At 34.0% G+C, this 17929-nt stretch overlaps 1 protein-coding gene across 2 annotated transcripts in view; it reads left to right on the top strand.

Annotated features, from left to right (window-relative positions):
• Nucleotides 1–17929, top strand: part of UBR1 (ubiquitin protein ligase E3 component n-recognin 1) — a 101493-nt gene that overhangs the window by 16232 nt on the left and 67332 nt on the right. For both annotated transcript variants that reach the window (XM_019725387.2, XM_019725388.2), the window contains exons 4-9: nucleotides 9179–9289; nucleotides 13195–13325; nucleotides 15521–15659; nucleotides 16630–16692; nucleotides 16935–17058; nucleotides 17367–17474. In XM_019725387.2, coding sequence (XP_019580946.2) covers nucleotides 9179–9289; nucleotides 13195–13325; nucleotides 15521–15659; nucleotides 16630–16692; nucleotides 16935–17058; nucleotides 17367–17474 — 676 coding nt within the window. The remainder of the gene's footprint in view (nucleotides 1–9178; nucleotides 9290–13194; nucleotides 13326–15520; nucleotides 15660–16629; nucleotides 16693–16934; nucleotides 17059–17366; nucleotides 17475–17929) is intronic.

Below are 17929 nucleotides of genomic sequence, written 5' to 3' on the forward strand. Positions count from 1 at the left end.
TGGGTTATTGTATGACTAATAAATTATGTTTACAAGCTTAAAAAAATAACTACCCAGGGCGGCTGGATGGCTCAGTTGGTTAGAGCGCAAGTTCTGAACAACAGGGTTGCTGGCTCGATTCCCGCACAGGCCCGTGAGCTGCACCTTCAGCAACTAGATTGAGGACAACCAGCTGCTGCTGAGCTTCCGGAGGGGCAGCCAGATGGCTGAGTTGGTTAGAGCGTGAGCTCTCAACACAACAAGGTTGCTAGTTCAATTCCCTCATGGGATGGTGGGCTGTGCCCCCTGCAACTGAAAGATTGAAAACAGCTACTGGACTTGGAGCCAAGCTGTGCCCTCCACAACTAGACTGAAGAACAATGACTTGGAGCTGATGGGCCCTGGAGAAACACACTGTTCCCCAATATTCCACAATAGAATTAAAAAAAAAAAAATACTACCCATCAAAAGTGAGTGTGAAGTTAGAAAAGAACATTTTTGGTGGAAGAATTCATTAATAGAATCTTTCTGGAATACCTGTAGTGTGGGGAAATTTTTAAAGAAAAGCGACAGAATGACTAATAAACACAATTCAGGTGAGTAGTAACCTCTAGGGCAGGTGAAAGGATGGAACTCTGGATGGTTACTCAGGGAGCCTCAGCGGTATTAGTACATATTCTCTTGGGTTGGATGCTGGGTTCATGAGTGTTCCTTTCATTGTTACATTTTATAAGTTACCTATACATTGTGTATATTCTTTTGTATAGTAAAACAGTTCATGAAAGAAAAAAAAATGAAACCATTAAGAAAAAAAGGTTGGAGGAGATAAGGGATATGTGTTGCTCCAGAGAAGGGGTAGAAAAGAAGAGTAATGATCGGGCAGATCCACAATCAGATAGTATGTGAACAAAGGACCAATTAAACTTTTAGTGACAGAATAGCCCAAAACGACTTTTGCGAACAAGAAAATAAGCAAGATAAAATTGTGAGTTGTTTGTTCTGCTGGTGACCTCTCTTCGTGATCTCCAGCTTTTCAGTGGTTTACCCCTTATTAAAAAAAAGCCTACAATAGCATAAATAAGGTCTGAGGATCTAATGTATAAAATGGTGATTATAGTTGATAACACTGTACATATTATATAATTTAAATTTGCAAAGAGTAGAACTTTAATGTTCTCACACATACAAAAAGGTAAATATGGAAAACCATAGTACAGTACTGCCTTAAAAAGCAACCTACAGTACACCTCTGCATTTTTCTATTCAAAATAAACAAAAATACCCACTGTTAAAGGCAAGGTTTTTTAAATTAAATTTATTGTGGTGACATTGTTTAGTAAAATTATGTAGGTTTCAAGTGTACAATTCTATAACACATCATCTGTGTATGACGTGTGCTCACCACCCAGAGTCAGTTCTCCTTCCATCACCATATATTTGACCCCCTTTACTCTTCTCTACCACTCTCTACCCCCCTTACCCTTTGGTAACCACTGAACTGTTGTCTATACCTATGAGTTTTTGTTTGTTTATTTGTCTTGTTCATTTGTTGTTTTCAGTTTTATATCCCACATATGAGTGAAGTCATATGGTTCTTGATTTTTTCTGTCTGACTTACCTTGCTTAGCTTGATAATCTCAAGATCTATCCATGTTGTCACAAATGGCAGTATTTCATCTTTATTTATGGCTGAGCAATATTCCATTGTATATACTATGTACCACATCTTTATCCAATCATCTATTGAAGGACACTGTGGTTGTTTTCATGTCTTGGCATTGCTTTCCTACATACTAGCAATGAAATTTCAGAAAAAGAAATGAAAAAAAATTCCTTTTGCAATTGCAACAAAAAGAATGACATACCTAGGAATAAACTTAACAAAGGATGTGAAGGACCTATACATTGAAAACTGTAAGACATTATTAAGACACAAAGAAATGGAAAGACATTCCGTGTTCATGGATTGGAAGAATCAGCATAGTTAAAATGTACATACTACCCAGAGCAATATACAGATTTAATGCAATCCCCATCAAAATACCAATGGCATTTTAAAAAAGAAATAGAACAAAAAATCATCAGATTTGTATGGAATCACAAAAGACCCTGAATAGCCAAAGCCATTCTGACAAAAAACAAGGCTGTCTTCAATTTATACCACAAAGATAAGATTATTTTTAACATAGATAAATGTTTCTTTTATGTTGTTAAGTGAGAAAAGTGAACTACAAAAGCAGTATATTCATACAACCATCTCCTCTAATCAGAAAAAATGAAGTTTTCAAATGAAGTTCATAGAGTTGTAAAAGAAAGAAAAAATGCTCATGTTATAATTTTAAATGGAAAAAGCAAGATATAAAATTATGCATTCAATTTTTAATGTTTCTTTTAGAACATATTGGGTATATAATGTGTAACCATAATTTATTTTAACTGTTTACCTATTATTGGGGAATTTATTTGGGTTTCAGGGGTTTTTTGTTTTTTGTTTTTGTTTTTAACGGTAAGAAGTGTTGCTATAAGCATCTTTATGTGTAAATCACTTTTCCATGTGTAGAATTATTTCCTCAGGATAAGGTTCTCAGAAGTGGAATTCTGGATTTAAAAACATGGACCTTTCAGAGAATAGAAAGATATGCCACAGACTGGGTGAAAGTCTTTTGTGAAACATGTATCTTATAAAAGACTGGTATCCAAAATACACATAAGGAACTCTCAAAAGTCAACAATAAGAAAATGAGTATGGGCAAAAATTCTAAAACTGACACTTCACCAGGAAGATATATAAATGGCCAATAAGCACTTGAAAAGATGCTCATCATCGTATTTCATTAGGGAGTTTCAAATTAAAATGAGATACCACTACACTCTTATTAGAACGGCCAGAATCCAAAACACTGACAACACCAAATGCTGGTGAGGATGTGGAGCAGCAGGAACTCTTATTTACTGCTGGTGGGAATGCAAAATGGTCCAGCCACTTTGGAAGACAGGTTGGCAGTTTCTTCCACAAATAAGCATACTGTAAACATAAAATCCAGCAGTCGTGCTCCTTGGTATTTACCTAAGTGAACTGAAAACTTATGTCCATACAAAAACTGCACAAGAATATTTATAGCAACTTCATTCATATTTGCCAAAACTTAGAAGCAGCTGTGATGTCCATCGATAGGTGAATGGATAAACAAACTTTGGTATACCAATACAATGGAGTAATATTCAGCAATAAAAAGAAATGAGCTACCAAACCACAAAAAGACACAGCGGAACCTTACATACGTACTACAAAGTGAAAGAAGCCATTGTGAAAAAGCTATATACTCTTGTTTCCGTTCTATGACATTCGAGAAAAGGCAACGCTATGGGAGCAGTAAGATCAGTGGTTGCCAGGGGCTGGAGGAAGGTGTGTGTGTGGGGCGGTGAATAGGTGGAGCACAGAGGACTTTCAGGGCAGTGAAACTATCCTGTAATGGTGTGTAGATATCATACATTTGTTAAAACCCCAAGATGTACAACACAAAGAGAACTTGGATGCAAATGATGTACTTTAGTTAGTAATAATGTATCAACATTGACTCCTCAATTGTAACAAGTGTACCATTAATAAAAATGTATCAACACTGACTCCTCAATTGTAACAAATGTACCACTAATAAAAATGTATCGACATTGACTCCTCAATTGTAACAAATGTACCACTAATAAAAATGTATCGACATTGACTCCTCAATTGTAACAAATGTACCACTAATAAAAATGTATCAACATTGACTCCTCAATTGTAACAAATGTACCACACTAATGTAAGATGTTGATAATATGGGAAACGCTGTAGGGTGGAGGGAAGAAAGGTTATACTGGTAAGTGAACTTGATATTTTCTGCTCAGTTTTTTTTTAAACAAACTTCTCTGAAAAAGTCAATTAATTTTTTAAAATGTACTTTTTAAATGTTGTTAGTGCATTTTGCCACATTTCTTTAAGAAAGAATTATATCAAATACCACCAGCAGTGGAGCAACCTGCAGAACCTGCTGAAACCTTTTAACAGACTTTAACTGAAACCTTTCAATTGAACCTGACTTTTAAAATAATTTTTCCATCACCATTGAAATGGATTTTTTTTATTGTTCTTAAAGTTGTTTGTCTTTGCTTATTTTGGAATGGTGAACATGGAATACCCTTGCATTGCTACTTAACTTTGCCATCTTCCTGGATAATAGGATCAAGGTCTTTGATTTGATGAATAGAGTAAATTCTAAGAAGCCAAGATCAGAATAATATAACTTTGATCAAATAGAACCAAAACAGTGGCTGAGTTCACCTAACTAGGATCTTCTTGTATCTTGGAAGCTGATACTAGTCTGGCTTGTAACCTTGATACTCTTATTGAACACATTCTAGAGTCAATTAGAATAAATCTGGAGAAGAAAACGAAGCCCACTAACAGTCTTCTTTCCTGTGTATGTATCTTCATTTACTAAATTGCACTGATATATTTATATTTATGTGTCCATCCCTATCTGCCTGTAAACTCTCCAGGACAGGTCCACGTCTCATATTTTATGCCTCCTATGTCTATCATAGTACCTGGGACATAAAGGCTTTCAACAAACATTTGTTGAAGTGTTAGGATCAAAAGGGCTAAGTCAAAGGCAGAGCTGATATCTAAGATTTAACTATAAAAATAGCTATCCAGGTCTATTTTTACACCAGCCTACTATAATCTTACATGATGAGAATTTATATACATATGTGGTCTTTGAAATACAACAGCATTAAAAATGTTTATTTAGCTAAGCAATATAATATAACTTACCTTTTAAAAAATTCAAATAATAGCCAAATAAAAATTATAGTTGCCTCTCTGCCTCGTACTTTCTTAACTAAACACACTTTAGTGTACATTCTTATAACTCTTTCGGTATTTACAAACATGCACACACAAATATGTTTAGGAGAGGGTGTGTGTGTGTATAAATGGAGTCCTGCAGTATATTTTGTGCAACTTGTTTTTAACAGTATATCATAGGGATAATTCTATGTTGATTCATATAGTAACTCTCTTGCCTTATTTAATTGTTGCATATATTCCTTTGTGGAAATATATTTAACTCATCTTCTTTTTCTAGACAATTATAGATCAACAAATATTGAAATATATACATATCTTTGTTTTAATATAAACCAGTGTAAATATTCAAGAATGCCTAAGAGTCTTAGAGGTAGATTTTCTGGATTGAACAGAATGTGTATTTAAAATTTTGATAGAGTTTTGCCACATGTTCTTGAATTGCTGTGCCAATTTACATTCCCATTGAAAGGATATGAGAATGTTCTTTCTCCATATCTGTCCACAAACTTTATTTAATCAGTATTTTTACTTTTTGTCAATCTCTTAGTCAAATAGATTTTACATTATAAAATAATCTCATTTTAATTTGCATTCCTATTATTACTAGCATTAGCTTTTCATATTTTAATTGTATGTTTAATTTCCTGTGTATTGCCTGTTTCTATCCTTTACTTGTTTTTCTATTGTCTTACTACGTTATATACTTTATAAATATTTTCTCTTAGTATACCTGTCTTTTAAGAATTTTTATTTTTAAGTCAGATTTATTGAGATATAATTTATATACAACAAAGCCTACCCTTTTATGTGTACAGTTTCATGAGGTTTCTCAAACATATATAGTGCAGTAACCACTGTCACAATCAAGATATAAAACTATAAAATATTTACATCATCCCCAAAAGTTCTCTAGTGCTCCTTTGTTGTCAGTCTCTTGTTCCCGACCCCTAGCTCCTAGCAATCACTGATCTGTTCTCTGTCCCTGTAGTTTGTTTTGCCTTTTCATAATGGCATATAAATGAATCAAATAGTATGCAGTGTTTCCTGTCTGGCTTTTTTCACTTAGTCTAATCCCTTTGAGATCCTCTCACGTGTCAGCAGTTTGTTCCTTTTTATTGCTGAGTATGCTATTGTATGGATATGCTATAATTTATTATCCATCAGATGATTGAACATTTTGGTTGTTTCTAGCTTTTAAATAAAGCTGCTGTAAGCATTGAAGTACAGTTCTTTGTGTAGGCGTGTTTCATTTCTCCTGGGTAACCTAGGAGTAGGATAGCTAGACCATAAGTTAAGTGTATGTTTGACTTTATAACATCTGTTTTCTGCCTTTTTAACTTGAATGATGCTATTATTTATCTTACCGACATTTAAAATTTGTATGTTTTTAAATATGCCAGATTGTGTGTGTGTGTGTGTGTGTGTGTGTGTGTGTGTGTGTGTGCGCTTCTGGATTTTGTACCTTGCTTCCATGGCGTTCCCTGTTCTAATTTATGCTTTTACTTTCTTTTGATACAGCTATATTTTTAGTAATTATGGATGAGTCTAGCATGCTTCAGTTTAATATATATATACCTACACATATGTATGTATAATACATATATGAAGGAAGAAAAATTGATTTGTATATTCTAATTTCTTTTGGTACTTTTCTAGTGGTTACCTCTGAATTAATACTTTTTTTATAGTGCCCTTAGTTTCTTTGTGTCTCCTTCCTTTATTTTTGTTATCTAGTCTGTCAGTTGTAAACGGTATCTTTGACTCTCCTGTTATCTATGTAATAGTTGATGATCTTATATTACTTTCTCTTTCCCTCCTCTCATTTTTCAGTTATAGTCTTTTTGGTTATCATAATGTTCACATTCTTCTAGTCATATCTTCACCCTGGATTTACTCCACAATTAAATATACAAAATCTTCACCAACTGTCCATTTTCTGAAGTTTCCCGTCTCACCTCGGTCAGATGCTTATCCTCTGGGGGTTGGTAAACTGCAGTTTGTGGGTCAAATCGGGCTCACTGCCTGTTTTGTATGTCCTATAAGCTAAGCATGGATTTTACATTTTTAGATAGTTGGGATGAAAGATAAGAAAAATAATATTTAAATGATACATGAAAATTATATGAAATTAAAAAATTTCTTGCCCATAAATAAAGTTTTATTGGAACATAGCCATGCATATTCGTTTATTTATTGTCTATGGCTGCTTCTGCACTACAACAGAATTGAGCAATTCAACAGATATTTATGAACTGTAAAGCCTAAAATATTTACTATCTGTTCCTTTATACAGAAAGTTTGCTGATCTCTGCTGAAGTAGATTCCTTAGGAAGGACGCATGTATACATTGTTCCCTAAGTTATGACATGTTCAGAATTGTATTTTTTATAGCTTGGCTGGAGATAATATCCTTGATTTGCATTTTCTTCGTTTGAAAACCCTGCTCTGCTGTTGTCTTGTTTCAATAACATGTTGTTATTGAGAAGTCTGATGTCAGTCTGATTTTCTTGCTATTATGTTTCATTTCATCTTTTTGCCTGAAGGCCTCAGGACTTTTATCTTTGAAGTCTAATAGTGTTAGTAGGATATGTTTCCGAGTTGATCATACTAGGTGAGTTTTTTTCTGTTACTCTGGGCCCTTTTAGTGTATATATTTAGTTCTTTTTTTACGGGAAGTTTGATTAGATTGCAGTTTTAAGTATGAGCTCTGTTCCATTGGGTTTTTTGTTTTGGGACTCTAGTTGTAATTATGTTGCTTGTCTTATTCCTATCTTCTATTTCAACCACTTTTCCTCTAACTTTGTATTTCTTTACTTCATCTCTTGATTGTTTTCCTGCTTTGTTTCAATGCTATTTATTAACTTTTCATTTAAGTCTATTATCTTGGATACCTTGTAATTTAGAATTTCTGATATGATTTTCTTGTTTTCTGATTTTTTTCCTGAGTTCAATCAAATCTCATTTTACTTAACCTGGTTATTTTTTCCAATTCTAGTCTTAGTTTCTGTATTTCTGATTAAAGGTGTTTTAATCTGATTAAGAGTTATTATATCTGCAAATGCTTATTTGAAGATACGTAATTTTGTTTGGAGCATTATGTTTTATTTAGCTTCAGGATTGAGTTTTGGCTCTTATTTGCATATTTTGCCTTTTTTGGTAATGGTTTTGTATAGATATGTTCTACTTTTTCTATTATTTTTCATTTCACGGACAGGGTTCACATATGCCCCTCTTCTGTCAGTTTTGCCCTCTTCTGTGAAATTTAATAGATGGAGGTGGTTGTGGTGAGATGAGGGGAGGGTTTGGCGTGTGTTGTTTTTCTCATTTCTATAGAATTCTTACTTTTCCCTTCCTCCTATTTCATTTACTACCACATCTTTAAGGGCTTATCACCTTTTAAAATGTATAAAATATTTTTTTTTCAAAAGCAGTGCTTCTCGGAGGTTGCCACTTCTGGTCCTGCTTACTTTTGATCTCTTTCCCTGTGAACCATGAAGTCCCAACCTGTGTTCAGTATTTCTCCCTTGGCATTGGGCTTTCTCTTTTGGGGTGTAATTTTGTCTCTGCTTCATTGGAGCCCTCTGAACCCGTCTGCTCTCTTTCGTGGATTCGCTTAAGCTTCCTTCCCTAGTTGTCTGCATCCACGGACTTTAAGTGCTAGGCAGTGGGAACTCTGATAGAAGTCATTTGAAGCTTGTGGTATTTATTGTCTCCTAGTAATGCTGCAAACATGGATCATTGTGTGGCTTTATTGCTCTTCTCGTTCATTTTATGTTTTGGATGGGGAAGTTTGGCGGAAGATTCAAAATCAGGCCATTGTCATTCTCCATCTCGATTAGTATATCTTAGATCTTCTTTTCTTTTTTTGCAAGAACCCTCAAAGGAAAAATGTTGTAAATAGTTTTTGTTGTTGTGGAGTGTCAAATAGATGAAAATATTTTATACATTTCTTAAGTACTACATAATTATCATTGTAATGATTTTTAAAAGTCTGTTTAATCAGAAAATCTCATTACTCTGGCATTCTGGGTATTGTATAGAATATTTTTTGTACATTTCATAATTTATTGTTCTCCATTTGTACAAAACTTTTAAAGCTATTATTTAAAAATGAGTGTTTCAAAATTTTATCAATTTTGAAAGTCCATTTTTGTTGTGATTAAGTTCAGAATTTTTGTTTTGTTAACTAATCAAAATAGTTTTTGATATATGCAGTTTCTATTACATTAAAGGCAATTAAAATTGAAGTGTTGGGGAGCGTTTACTGTTTGAGTCATCATTATCATTCTTCCTTGCTTTCTAATACGTTTTGAAATCAAGCCAAACTCATTTATTATTTATTAGATGCATACTTCTACTGGAGGAGGATTTTGTGACTGTGGAGACACAGAGGCATGGAAAACTGGCCCTTTTTGTTTAAGTCATGAACCTGGAAGAGCAGATACTACAAAAGAGGTAAGAATATTAGTTTTTAAAAATTGCTAACTATTTTAAGCTTGATGAAATTAGATAGAAATAAATGTTATGTGTATGGGTTAAACTGAATTCCATTGAGAATCCTGATTTTTATGTTCTAATGTTTAAATGTAAGTAGTTTTATTCCAATCTATAGAAGTTAAGGATTTGATAATTATATTCTTTATTTCTCTAAAGGAGGAATGAATTCACAATGAAAAGATGAACTCAGAATACTTTTTGTTAAACAATCTATTTGATAAGAGTAAATAATATATATATGTAAGCCTAAAAGAGCAAATGAAAGTGATTATTGATAGAAGCAGAATGTAATAATTTAGAAAACATTAGAATTGACACATAAATTTAATAATTGCTTTTCTTTAAAAAAAGGCAACAAATTAATTATCCACTGTACATCCTAATGAAGAAAAAATAGTAAGCAAGCACCAATATATTAGGTTGATGCAAAAGTAATTGCAGTTTAAAAGGTTAAAAATAATTGCAAAAACCGCAATTACTTTTGCACCAACCTAATAGATAATTAGGAGAATGGGGAGATAAGCATGCATACAGAAGGAATTAAAGGATTATAAAAGACTCTTTATATAATTTTGTGCAAATACATTCAAAAGTGGATTATTTTATCAAAGAGTATGAAGTACCATATAGTTTATTCAAAAGACAGAAAACTTGAACAATCAGTAATCATTGAAGAAATTCAGAAAATTATCACAAGAAAGTACTTCCTAAAAAATGCCATGTTCAATAGCTTCACAGAGGAATTCTTTTAAAAAACTTCAAGAAATAGAGAGTCTTTAAACTGTTCCAGAGAACCTATAGCAGTGAACACCCCTAGGGCCCAGATTTTGATTTCTTAAGTACCATTCCTCACTAAAAGAAATCAGGGATTATCATAAAAATGCCAGATTCCACGTCTGAGTCAGGGAATAGATAAGCTTATAAAGATGGGTTTGTTTCAGAAGGACCTACCATGTTTCTCTGAAAATAAGACCTAGCCAGACCATCAGCTCTAATGCATCTTTTGGAACAAAAATTAAGACCCAGTATTATATAATGTTATGTTTTATCATATATCATATCATCATATTATATTATATTATATTATATTATATTATATTATATTATATTATAAGACCCGGTCTTATGGTAAAATAAGGCCGGGTCTTATATTAATTTTTGCTCCAAAAGATGCATTAGACCTGATTGTCCAGCTAGGTCTTATTTTCAGGGAAACATGGTAAATAAATGAAGTTTGTTGCCATTATATTGTGGTTATTATATCAATTCTTTACTCTAAAAATTGGTAATTAAAGGGAATAAACTAAGCATTCAGTCTGTCTTTTCAATAGGAATTGTGTTTCATGATGAACAAGTCTTTCCAGTTCAAGAGGTAAAGCTCTTCTTTCTAGATGAACGCTAGCTAATACAGAAGGGATAATAGAATTAGAAAAATCAACGTTTTGCAAACCCTAAGGAAATACGTGATTTAGACAAGGATCATTAATGGATGGTAAAACCATTAAGAGTTGAGTTGATGAGGAACAATATTCACATGGTTCTAAATTGTCATCTCATAGATTACTTGTTAGTCATAAGGGGGGAAAAACCCTGAAACTTTATAGTGGAAGTATCATACTGTCATTACCTGTAACCATTCATTAGTACTAGCGTTATCACTAATAGTGGGGTGATGTGGCATAATGAGTTCATACGATGTAAAATGAAGTACATAGTTTAACATCTGAAAATCAGTTAATGTAATACAACATGTAAGTAGAATTTTAAGAAACCTGCGTGATCATCACAATAGATGCAGCAAGAGCATTTAACTAAATTCACACTTTCATGATAAAAAGACTTAACAAATTTATAATAGAAGGTAACTTCCTTAACCTGATAGAGGGCATCTATGAAAATCTCATAGGTATAATTATGCTGGATACTTTCCCCTTAAGATCAGGAATAAGACAAAGATTATGCTCTTGCCACATCTATTCAGTATCATACTGGAGGTTCTAGTCAGGGCAGTTAGGCAAGAAAAAGAAATAAAAGGTATCCAGATTGGAAAAGAAGTAAAACTAGCTCTATTTTCAAATGACGTGATTTTGTATATAGAAAATCCTAAGGAGTCCACTAACATATTATTAGAACTAATAAACAATTTCAGCAAGATTATAGGATACAAAATAATTATTCAAAAGTTACTTGTACTTTTGTACATTGTAATGAACAATCTGAAGATGAAATTAAGGAAGAAATTCTATTTACTATAGGACAAGAAAATAAATTATTTAGGAATAAATTTAACAAAAGTATAAAATGTATATTCTGGATTCTAAAATATTGTTGAAAGAAGTTAAGGAAGATCTAAATAAATAGAAAAACATCTCATGTTTCTGGATCAGAAGAGTTACTATTATTAATATGTCAGCCCATTGTGTTTTTTTCCAACATCACCAAGAAATTAACTCAATTCTTCAACAACATGGACAAGGTGTCCCACAAATTTATACTGAGTTTCTACTAGATTTTTTTGTCTTGAAGAGCTACTATGTGTTTTTTCCTGTTTACTCCTTTGTTGAAACAGTTTACTGAGATACAACTTGTGTACCATATAAAAAATTCACTCAGTGTTTTTTCAGTGTATTCACAGAGTTGTACAACCATCACCACAATCAATTAGAACATTTTCATCACCCCCAAAGAAACCCAATACCCATTTGTAGTCACTCTCCATTTCTTCCAAACTCCCCAGCCTTAGGCAACCACTAATCTAATTTCTGTCTCTATAGATTTGCCTATTCTGGGCATTTTATGTAAATGAGATCATACAATACATGGTCTTTTGTGTTTGGATTCTTTCACCTCACATAATAATGTTTTCAAGGTTCATCCATGTTGTAGCATGTACTTCATTCCTTTCCATAGCAAAATAACATTCCATTGTGTAGATACACACCACATTTTATTTATCCATTTATCAGTTGATGGACATTTCGGTTGTTTCCACTTCGAGGCTATTATGAACAGTGCTGCTATGAACATTTGTGTGTAAGTTTTTGTGTGGACATATGCTTTTCTCTTGGATAGATACCTAGGAGTGGAAGGGCTGGGTCATATGGTAACTATGCTTAATATTTTGAGCATCTGTTAGACTCTTTTCCAAATTAGCTGCACATTTTATACATCCACCAGCAGTGTATAAGGGTTCAGATTTCTCCATATCTTGGCCAATACTTGTTATTATCTGCTTTTTTCAGTATAGTCACCCTAGCAGGTATGAAGAGGTTTTGATCTCCATTTCTGTAATGGCTTATGATATAGAGCATTCGGGTATATATTTTTTAGCTGATGGGTTTAAACAAGTCTTTTATTAAGAAGGTTGTGTTCTGTAATGAAAAGAACTGTTTTTATGGGAATCAAAATACCCAAGTTTTAGTCTTGCTTCTATTTATAGGCACTTTGACCTTGGATAGGTTCCTTGATCCTTTAAATGTTATGAATTCTCTGCCTTTTTTACAGGCTTTGAATATCAGTTGAAATAAATTATGAGAAGATTTTTGTAAGCTATAAGGGATAACCAATAGTTCTCTAATATTATCACTATTAGGCTACTCAGAAAGTCAAGGAACATTCATAGGGCGAACTTCACTAAAAGGGGGGGGCCCATGGTTCTGCCTCCTTTCCTTTCTGTTATCTGTAGCACCCACTTGGCCACAAGGAGTAAAGCTAAACTGATATGAATAGCAACCCTCTTGAGGTCAACTTGTTTCATTCCTGGAGAATGGTGTAATGAATTCATTAAAAATAATTATAAATTAATAACATTATCATCCTTATCCATTTATTTGTATACAATGTTGTTCTCTACTTTTTTACAGAATTTACGTTGTCCATTGAATGAAGAAGTAATTGCCCAAGCCAGGAAAATATTCCCTTCATTGATAAAATACATTGTAGAAATGACTATATGGGAAGAGGAAAAAGAATTGCCTCCTGAGCTCCAGATAAGGTGGGGAAATATTTCAAAAGGTAGAAGTAGTTATTTATATTGTAAAATAAGTTTTGGAAAAAATGTTTTTGTTATTTACTGTTTAATTTCTTATCCTTATGAGATTTGATAGAGAATTATCCCTTGGGAGTACTTCCAAAATATCCATTTTCATGAAATCCTCTGCCAGGCACTATACAGAAGTTAAGCCAATAGAAGAAGAGCTTCTGATTTTTTTTAAAAAACCGAAACATTTTTGCGGTCTTGTTCTAAATGACTTATAAGGGCCTAGCAGCCACATAGGCTAGTAGGGAAATAATTTGCCCATTCAATACTGGCCTGGACCAACTTCCAGTTTCCCCAATAGGTTTGTGAACAAAGGTAGGGATTTTGGAACAGTGTGCCTTTAGCCCAGGTTTTTATGATCAAAAAAGTTTGATGGCGGGAATGGCGAGGTAGTCTTTTGCCTGTGCTATGGTATCTAGAATTATTTCAGTTGTAGGTATTTAACACTTTGAAGTTCCAAACCAGCAACTCCTAATAGCTATAAATAAATCTTTCAGTAAGAGTAATATTTGCTCTTAACTTACAAATGCAAAAGAGAATTCCAGACCTGATACTAAGAGTTCGAGCCTTGTCGGCATTTTTTAATCTGTGTAATCTTAAGAAGTTCACAAAATTGTATCACAAATCTAAATACCATTCTTCTTTGAGTTTACTGGGTTTTTGGTTTTATTTTAGGAGGGGAGAGAATTAAGAATTTCAGTTTATAAAGGCATTAAATGGATTGCTTAATACATTGTTTTGACTCTTGCTGGGCCATAAAATGCTTGGGGAAATAAAGATCATCAGTGATTGTGTCCACAAAGGTTTTGATTTCAAATATGTGATAATGTCATTTAAACCCTTTAAGAAACTTTGTTTTGGTAAACATAATACTAGTTAGCAACCTGCCTGCCTGAAGAGGGAGACTTGCTTGAGTGCGCATATGTAGACAGCACTGGACTTGAGGTTCCCACATCTGACTTCTAGTCCTTCTCACTGCTTATTGGCATTGTGACCCTGGAGACGTCTTTTTGAGCTTACATATCCTAAGCTATACAGAGGCTGAGAAAATCTGCCTCTTAGAGTTATGAGGATATGTAAAAGCATATCGTAAACTGTTTAAAACTGATACATCTAAATCTGTGTAGCTCATGACAGCTGTTTACACATATTTTTTGAGATCCTCACAGCACTCTCAAACGTAGATATTATACTCGTCTTAGAGATGGAAGAGACACGTCCTCTCAACAAAATTAAAATCTACCCATCTATAAGGTCCCTCAGTCAAATTGTAGTGCTAGCACTTTAAATCTATACACTTGTTTTTCCCCCATTCTTCCACCTCCCCTCCACTCTAGTTCAAGCTGTTGTTTCTCAGTCTAGTTGTGTAGGACAGCTCCCTGGCCCTGCTGGTATTATGAGCCTTGCGCTCCCCCTACCCCTGGCTGAGGCAATCGGTTGCCATTTGTTGGTTGGCCACTCACAGCAGCCCACAGCAGCTCACGATGGTTGCCGGCCACTCACGCTGGCCACCGGCCGCTCATGGTAGCACATGGTAGCTCACAGCAGCACACGCAAACCTCCGGCTGCTCATGGCAGCCCAGCCCCAGGGAGAGCCATTATTCACAATCTTAGCTGTAGAGGGCGTAGCTCACTGACCCACGTGGGAATCGAACTGGCAATCCAACCACCTGAGCCATCGGGCTGGCCCTATACACTTTTTAAAAACTTAAATGTACTATAAAATCAGAAATATAAGGTAAAACAAAAATAAATAAAAACTGAATGTTAATAAAAGTGTACTATTTATCATTGCCTGCTTGAAGGTTCTGAGTCCAAGGCCTGTCTCCCTTTGTCAACATGGGAGATGAACAAGAGTTAAAAATGGTATTTAAAACATGCTGCCACTAAACTGAAAATAGTAATTTATATCTGCAACTAATGTTAAAAGTTGGGGAGAAAAACATGGAAAAGGTAATACTTTTATCAGGGTTTTTAAAATTCCATGGCACTATACTAAAAATAGTCTATCAGTGTTACAGTGATACCTTCTCATGTAAAAAACTATGCAATGCCAATTCAGTACAGATGTCATATGTTATTTTAGCCTATTTTTCACTTTTTCCTTTATTTGTTGCAGTGTCTGAATGTATATATATTTTTTTAAACAGGGAGAAAAATGAAAGATACTATTGTGTCCTTTTTAATGATGAACACCATTCATATGACCATGTCATATACAGTCTACAGAGAGCTCTTGACTGTGAGCTTGCAGAGGCTCAGCTGCACACTACTGCCATAGACAAAGAGGTTCGTGAACTTCCTTTGAATTAGTGTGCTCTTCCGTCAGCTTCCAGGAAGCCAGGTGTTGACTGAGCCCTTGCCAAGTGCCTTAGTATTGCGTTAGGTACAACCTTCTTCTTCAATTCTTCCTTACATCCTATATAAAGTGGATAAAATTTGATTTTTGGGTGTGCGTATTATAGTTGAGGATAACTATAACTTTCCTCTTCTATTCTAAATAATTAGAAAGGGACTGAATGTTTTTAGCAAAGAATAGTTAAAAATGTCAGTTCAACTTCAGTCAGTTTCTAGAATTATTGAATGAATGAATAAATGCATGAATTATGAAAAGTTGGTCGTTTCTGAGGTTTTAACATTACTTGTTAAAACTTTTTAGGATATTATTGATTTATAGCTCAGCTTTTATTTAATGTCTATCCAAAGCAAAGCGTGTTCCTCAAGTACATAGAAGGAATATTTAACCTAATCCTGCCCTTGAGAGGAGTGTGAGATAGTGGAAGCAGCAGCATGGCATTGGTAATTAGTAATCAGTGTTGTGATTCTAGGGCTTGAGGAAACAATATTCTGGCCATAACTCTTAAGTCAGTAGTGAATCTCAAGTGTGTTATGGAACACATGGCTGAAGAACATTGAGTTCATTTATGAGAAGTATTTAAAACGTATAGCAAGCATTTAGTAAACCTGTAATTATTATCAGATAGAAATAGAGTACATTACAAAAAGGAAGAAACTGACATTCTTGACAAGCAGCCAATCCCAAGTCCTCAAGTACAGAAATTTTCTACTAGTGGTATTGAGAGTTCCGAAGCTATATAACGGTGTTAAACATTTATGTTTATCTTCCAGGTAGTGCCCATCTTTTGACATTTAGGCAGTGGACAAATGATAAATAAGAGCTCACTAGGTCTTCGGGCTATACATTACTTGTTGATTGGGATTGTTCTACTACTTAATTCTCATGTTTGTCTATAATTAGGGTCGTCGGGCTGTTAAAGCGGGTGTTTTTGCTGCTTGCCAGGAAGCAAAGGAAGATATAAAGGTAATTTTCTGAATTAGGGACAAAGAGAATTTAAGAGGAATGTACATTATAAGAGCCCAAGTAGAACAGTTATATTGTTGAAGTTGCTTAGCGTCCTAAGTAAAGATAGGATTGGGGTATTTAGACCCAGAGATATGCAACTGTAAGGGCTATGTGATTTCTCTGTTTAAAGAATAGATTACTTAGTTAAGACAAAAATTTTAAAACCAGTTTTTGTTTTTTAATATTCCTTTCATTTGTAGAGTCATTCAGAAAATGTCTCTCAACATCCTCTTCATGTAGAAGTATTACACTCTGAGGTTATGGCTCATCAGAAATTTGCTTTGCGTCTTGGCTCCTGGATGAACAAAATTATGAGCTATTCAAGTAAGCATAGGGCCTGTTTTTATTATTTCTCATAAAATACTGTTTTTAAAAATAGCCACAAATTTTAAAATGTCATTGAGTATAAAATAAAATTTCTTCTTTTTTTTGTTTTATACATTTTGATTAATTTCAGGAGTACAATTCAAGTGCTGTAAATAATGTTTTATTGGCTCTTGATTCTTTGATGATGTCAGAATTATTCTTGACATCAAGTTTGGGAAGATTAATTTTAAGTTTTTCATATGTTATAGGAAACATACTTTTGGGAGAAATAAGAATAAAAATTATGTGGCTTCTTTTTTTTGTAGGTGACTTTAGACAGATCTTTTGCCAAGCATGCCTGAGAGAAGAACCTGGCTCTGAGAATCCCTGTCTCATAAGCAGGTTAATGCTTTGGGATGCAAAGCTTTATAAAGGTAGGTGGATCTTTACTTAAGCTGCTTGCCATGAAGCAAAGGACGAGTATGACCTTAAAGTGGAGCTGGAATCTCTTTGGTTTATTAAATCAGTCATCTTGATTATACTTTGAAGTAAGGTTAGGCAATCAATATGTATTCCTCTGTGTTAAAACCCAGGGATATTGCCTTTTAATTATAATGCCTTTTAATTTAGTCAGAGCCAGGAGAGAGAGAGAGAGAGAGAGAGAGAGAGAGAGAGAGAGAGAGAGAGAGTTTTATATTAATGTAGTAGTGTTATTATTAAAGCTATGATAATTTCCATGTTTAAAATCTAAACAAAGAACAAAAAGTAAAAGGTGAGAGAAAGACTAAAAGGGATGGAGAAGACAAGATACAGAGTAAGAGTAGTTTTGAGTGAAATAGAATGAAAAGGAATGGAGGAAGGTTGGAAGAGATAGAATGAAGATACAGTG

The sequence above is a fragment of the Rhinolophus sinicus genome, linkage group LG03 (assembly GCF_036562045.2).
Source record: "Rhinolophus sinicus isolate RSC01 linkage group LG03, ASM3656204v1, whole genome shotgun sequence".
In the NCBI taxonomy this organism is placed as follows: domain Eukaryota; kingdom Metazoa; phylum Chordata; class Mammalia; order Chiroptera; family Rhinolophidae; genus Rhinolophus; species Rhinolophus sinicus.